The sequence below is a fragment of the Haemaphysalis longicornis genome, unplaced genomic scaffold (genome assembly GCF_048455015.1).
Source record: "Haemaphysalis longicornis isolate Haplotype H1 unplaced genomic scaffold, Haemaphysalis longicornis Haplotype H1 scaffold_1, whole genome shotgun sequence".
Taxonomy (NCBI): Eukaryota; Metazoa; Arthropoda; class Arachnida; order Ixodida; family Ixodidae; genus Haemaphysalis; species Haemaphysalis longicornis.
The window spans coordinates 26121985-26127984 of NW_027526203.1; the positions used below are offsets into that span (position 1 = coordinate 26121985).

General features: G+C 48.6%; 1 protein-coding gene across 1 annotated transcript; it reads right to left on the reverse strand.

The window, feature by feature from the left end:
- Positions 1-784: 784 nt before the first annotated feature.
- Positions 785-4571, reverse strand: LOC144159874 (uncharacterized). Its single transcript, XM_077691558.1, has 3 exons — positions 4329-4571; positions 4077-4244; positions 785-2996 (listed from the first exon to the last, which is right to left on the reverse strand). The coding sequence occupies exons 1-3, from the start codon at positions 4569-4571 to the stop codon at positions 2742-2744; spliced, it is 666 nt and encodes a 221-aa protein (XP_077547684.1). The 3' UTR covers positions 785-2741.
- Positions 4572-6000: the final 1429 nt, after the last annotated feature.

Here is a 6000-nt window from a genome sequence, read left to right on the forward strand (position 1 = left end):
GCCACGAGCACACCTCATTTGAAAGACTAGCAACAGTACCACCTGATTATGAACTTCTGCAACTTAACTTTCCACATGGTGGTTCGTTGTGCACCTGCAGCATTCCAAGAAAAATGGTATTCATGATGGAAATGCGAGGGTTTTCAAGGTCTTTCACAGCTGTGTCAATTTTTGAGCACCACAATGGGAACCTTGATAGAGCCAGCATTTCAACAAGAGGAATCCCCTTCAGATAACTCCACTTGTCAAAGCAATGGCTCAACAATTGTTCCTAATGGTGTGTTGATAGATAAGCACTTTGTGTGTTACAAAATTTTTTCATTCGTAATAATGATCAACCGAACAATCGGGTCGTCCTAACGTGGTAGCCTTATGGTTAATTTTATTTATTCAGAAACTTTGACGCTTATCAAGGGTGTGTGCAAGGCAGTGATTTGTAAGTGTTTAGAGAACCATCATGAAACCCAGTAAAAGGCAACAAACCTCAAGACATCAGAGATCAAGGCGCTTGCTTTCAAGCAAAAGGAGCTTACATAGTAGCCCCCTAACTTTGCGGTATCCTAAATGGTAGAATGCAGCGCACATGAACAGGTAACAGAATAATGTTTCTTAGCAAAATGGCTCGGTGCAGGTTAGCTGCCATGGCCATTTTGAGTCACGATGAGGAATATTTGTGCATAATCAGCCTCCTACTGTCCACTGTCCTCCCACAGACTTCAAAAGCATGCTCTGTCATCTGAATCCATTCCTTTCTCTGCAGTGGCAAGAGTATAGTACAGACAATATTCATGCAGCAAGCACACACAAGTAAAATTGGCCAACGAAGTATTTGTGCCGAAGCAGCAGCAAAGCCTAGAATTATGACGGGGGTCAAAAACACCGCAGCAACTACATTTAAAGGGACCCTGAAAAGCTTTGTGAAGGTGGCAATCAAATGCATTCAAGTGGTAGAACACAGAACGGGGGATTTTAGAGCCAAGTGTGAGCCCCATACGTTGTACGGATAATTTGTAAACAATTATTGAAGATCGCCTTTTTAAGCCGATGAGCGCGACGCCGCAGCGAGCCGACCGCGGCTGACGCAACGGCGAAGGTGCCCCCTGATTCGCCCAATCGCCGGCGAGGTCGGCCGCCGGCGGCGTCACTGTTATTGGCTTCCGGCTGCTCTCCCTCCTTCCTGCGCGATCCCGAGGCAAAGGCGGGTCCGCAGCGATTGACGCGTGCCTAGGCGCAGGAATGTAGCTAGCGCAGAACGGAAGTCGAGCGTCGAGATGTCACATAGCTATTCCCAGCTGCTTTGAAGGAAGCAGAGAGGGAGGAGGAGTCGATTGATTGATTGTAGGGTTTAACGCGCCGACGCAACGCAGGCGATGAGGCGCGCCGTAGTGGAGGGCTCCGGATTAATTTTGACCACCTGGGGATCTTTAACGTGCGCCGAAATCTCGTACACACGAGCGTTTTTGCTTTTCGCCTCTATCAGAAAAGCGGCCGCCACGGCCGGGAATCGAACCCGCGACCTCGTGCTCAGCAGCGCAACGCCTTAGCCACTGAGCCACCGCGGCGGGTAGGGAGGAGGAGTCGATCGGCAAGTGGGGAGGTGCATTTAATTGCTTCTGGCGCAGCTAATACTGAATATAGATCAATAATTCCAATGGCATTGCATCGCTATATTGGTGCTACGCGACAATACAGGCCTTTTGTAACTTTTACAGAAGGCTTTTGTGGGTCCCTTTAATTGCAGAATACGTGAGCTTTCCGAGATGCACTGTAAAGCTTACAAACTGCCCTAAAGCTCTGATGCAGAACAGCAGCAAGTTGAGAGCTATTTTAAAGCTAATAATGAGGAGGTCGTGCAATGAAGTGTGCATGTCTCGTAGAAACATCTGCACTGCTATTCTTGAATCCTGATTTTAGAGGACTCCTTGCAAAATTGCTAGCCATAATTACTTTGGTTCAGGTTAGCTGATGCTTAACAGTATATATAACAGAAATATATCATGCAAGCAGAAATGATGCGTTAAGCAGACACAGCCATGCAGCATTGAGTAAATGGAAGCAAGTGTGGCATCTGTGCAAATCAGTGGTTGCCGAAAGAAACAATGTGGCATGGCTATTAGCAGCAAATTTCCCTAGGGCAGAGGACACGCTGAGGCTTGATTGATTGTAGGGTTTAACGCGCCGACACAACGCAGGCAATGAGGCGCACCGTAGTGGAGGGCTCCGGATTAATTTTGACCACCTGGGGATCTTTATCGTGCGCCAAAATCTTGCACACACGGGCGTTCTTGCTTTTCGCCTCCATCAGAAAAGTGGCCGCCGCGGCCGGGAATGGAACCCGCAACTTGGTGCTCAGCAGCGCAACGCCTTAGCCACTGAGCCACCGCGGCGGGTGGCACTGAGGCTTCATCAACTGGGTGGAACAAACCATTTCTGATTCGTGTTTGGGAGAAGGTGTACATGAAAGTCGAGAATTTCGAAATTAAGAGCCTATAAAAAGAAAGTGCGACTCTCGGCCTAGGGCGAGCACAAATCATGGCTGCATGTACTGCAATGAATGTGCAAGTAGTTTTCTCCACCACCTATTCACCAAGTAGGGTTTTATGCTGACCATACCACTAGAGAGAGCAGGTTACGGGGTGACAAGGGTTGGCTGCAGCGAATCCCGCATGGCAGGCAAATATGTGGCCCTGAAAAGGGCCGTTTTAGCAAGCCGATGGTCTTCAATGGTGCCTCGTTGCACCTCAGGACGGCGAGCAGTACTGCAGGCAGTCGTTCCTCTCGTGGCCCTTGGCTCCACAGCGGACACAGCGGGAGAAGGTGTACTTGGCACCAGGTGCAGCTCGGTCTGGCGAGAGAATGCCCCGCCCGTACCGCCTGGCCAGCGCCTTCACAAGGATCGCGGACATCTCGTCGATGCCACGATCCCTCGACACGTGGTATCCATCCGCGGCAAACAGGGACCGCTTCGGCTGTTTCGTCGCGTTCAGGAAACGGTGCTGCGCACAAATTCAACAACAAAGCAAGCAGACTGTCAGGGCAAATGCAAGCACACTTCACAGTACAGATATTTAATGTTAGGTAACAACAAGACTCGCGAAGAAATGCGAAGCAGGCACCGGTTCACTACTAAGTTCTTTTTAAACCATGTATACAAACATTTAGTGTGCCTCTGCCATAAATAAGTTCTTTTTATGCCCCTGCTACACTATGTTTTGAAATGACATTCGGCTCAAATGAGATTCGAGCCAAATAAGCACCAAAAGAGACATTTGGGATTTCAAATGCCATTTCTAGCACTCTCGCACGCAGCGTCTTCGATTGGCAATAAAAAATATACTACTGCCGTACGTAAAACAAACAAAATATTTGTTTGTGGAACTTTGTTCACTGCTGATTTACTTAAAATATGAAACAGACATATTTAATTTTAATACTTTCAAAACCAGTGGGTCAGTCGCAAAAAAAAAAAAAAAACCACGCAAGACTGCAGCCACATTAGAGTAAAAACTGGTGCCTCTTCTAATTTGACATCATTTTACTGCCTTAGACTGCTCCTACATTTCATCGTTGTATTATTGTACGAAAACGGAACGGGGCGACAACAGTGCCACTACAGCACAGCGAGCAATTGTGAAATCTTTCAAATGCCATCGAAATTGTAGTGTAGCACGGGATTCTGAATGACATTCGAAGCACCTGATTTGAGTCAAATGACATTTAGTGGCACTCTGCCATTACTAATTTTGTAAGGCGGACTTCTCCAAAGTTTCATACAAAGTGGGACTTTTAGCTCCTATTTCCGACTCTATAAGCGTACTTCAGTGCAAACGCTAGGGGGTACGGCAAGTTTTATAACATGCATTTCGAGAACACAGCGACGTCGCAGGCGAAGCACGTGGTCGGTCAACATGTTTCCACAACAGAATGGTACCTTCTATACACATACTTCCACGCAAAACTGGCTAAAGTTGTGTACAATTTCTAATTTTTTAAGACAGCGTTAGAAATATAGTTATACGTAGCCACTAGAGAACAAAACAATACACGTAGGCCTATACGAGCTCGTCCATTGTTACCTCAGCGTTCAGTATGTAGACGCCCCGCATACGTTTCGGGGTGGCCGTTAGCTTCCTGTTCAGCAAGCGACGAGTGGAACCCGCGCTTGCCGACTGGAAGCAACGAGGCAGCACCGTGAAGACGTACACAGCAGGGGCCACCTCGCGCTGCAGCTGGGTCACCAGGGCCTACAACACAAATAGGGCGACATTTAATGTCCATCCCGCCTTCACAGACAAACAAAATAGTGCGAGGGTTTCCTCTGTACACACCTTGATGCTGTCACATATCCGCTGCGGATCTGCGCCGGTCCGATCTAAATTGTTCCCCCCAACATAGAGAACGGCGAAATCTGCCGGCCGGCAACGCAAGCGCGACACTGCTTCGGACAGCCGGGGAGTGTTGTGGCCACCGAAGCTAAATGTGCAGGTCTCCACAAACGGCAACAAGCGCAGCCGCAACCTGCACAAGAATTTGAGTTGGCTGTGGCCAACTAGAACTCCGCGTAACGACATCACTCGAACCTGGCTGCCTGGCGTTGCACTAACCATGAACCACGGTACAGAGAACCGTCCTCTGAACTCACGCTGCCAAATGCCAAATGACTGCCCTGGCGAGAAAAAAAAAATCAAACGTCACATCCGGTTAATGTGTGTGTGACGTCATTTTAACGGACCAATCAGGGTGCGGTGCCTGCTGGCCCGATATGCTTGTATTTCAACGGGCAGGTGGGAGCAGCCATCGGAAGACGACACGCGGCGCGAACTGTGGCTTTTTTAGGGGGCCCACAGGCCTTTGCGAAGATGGCGTAGACAAATGCAAGGAGCAAAGGGATCGAGATAGCGGGGTCGGTGCAGATCGGTGCAGGCAAACGAAAGGGACGACGACGGCGTGTAAAGAAGAGAGGGGGAAAACTGAATATCGCGTACATAAACATGCAGGGTGGCAGGAAAAGAGAGAAGTGGATGGAGATTACTAAGCAGGTAGAAGAGGAAGATATCCAGGTATACGCTGTGACCGAGACGCACCTACGGGACTTGGAGGAACTTCCGGTAATCGGAGAGTATGTATGGGAAGGTTGTAACAGGACGGCTGGATTGAGAAAAGGTGGAGGAGTAGGTATGCTGGTACGGCAGGGGACTAATTGGAAGAGAGTGAAAGAAGACTGTAAAGAACATGTGTGAATGAAAGGGATAGTGGAGGGTAGAGAGATGGCTTTAGGGTTGTCTTACCTGTGGACGGGTAAGGATAGCAAAGAACAAAACGAAAAACTGGTGGCGTGTCTAAAAAAGGACATCGAAGATTTGAAACGTTCCGGGGAGGTACTATTGGTAGGGGACATGAACGCCCACATTGAAGACCTAGACGGGTACACCGACTTCAACGGAAATCTAATGCTAGATATGTGTGAGTACCAGAAGCTGATCATAGCAAATAGGGAACAAAAATGCGAGGGTCAAATAACGTGGGAGCGTGGTAGGAGACAGTCGAGTATTGACTACTGCCTTATTTCAGAGGGACTTTATGAATGGTTGGATGGCATGACCATAGATGAGGAAGGGGGCCACAGTCTGGGCAGTGACCACAAGCGCATAAACCTGAGTTTTGGGAAACTGGGGGGCGAAAAAACGGGTCGACCGGAGCAGCGCACAAAGTTAAACAGCAAACAAATTGCGGATATAGCCAAAAGCATTGAGGCTGACATAGAAAGAAATCCTGGAGAAGAGTGGGAATATGACAGGCTCATCAAGACTATGCAGGAAAAAATAGTCAAGGCAGAGGGGGCCAATCGATGGAGAGGAAAAAAAACACCCAAAAGCTGGTGGAACAAAGAAATAAAGGCGGCGATAGAGAGGCGTAAACAGGCGTCTAGAGAGCACAGGCAGGCCAAGAGGATGGGGAGACATCAGGAGGAGGTGGACCTAAAATGGGAGCAGTATAAGC

What these genes read in the sequence shown, in the direction of transcription:
- LOC144159874 (XM_077691558.1), bottom strand. Translation starts at nt 4,571, where the DNA reads ATGTCGTTACGCGGAGTTCTAGTTGGCCACAGCCAACTCAAATTCTTG. An exon ending in GGATATGTGACAGCATCAAG is followed by an intron (nt 4,245 to 4,328) that starts GTGTGTACAGAG and finishes TTTGTGTTGTAG; the next exon opens with GCCCTGGTGACCCAGCTGCA. An exon ending in TCTACATACTGAACGCTGAG is followed by an intron (nt 2,997 to 4,076) that starts GTAACAATGGAC and finishes ATTTGTGCGCAG; the next exon opens with CACCGTTTCCTGAACGCGAC.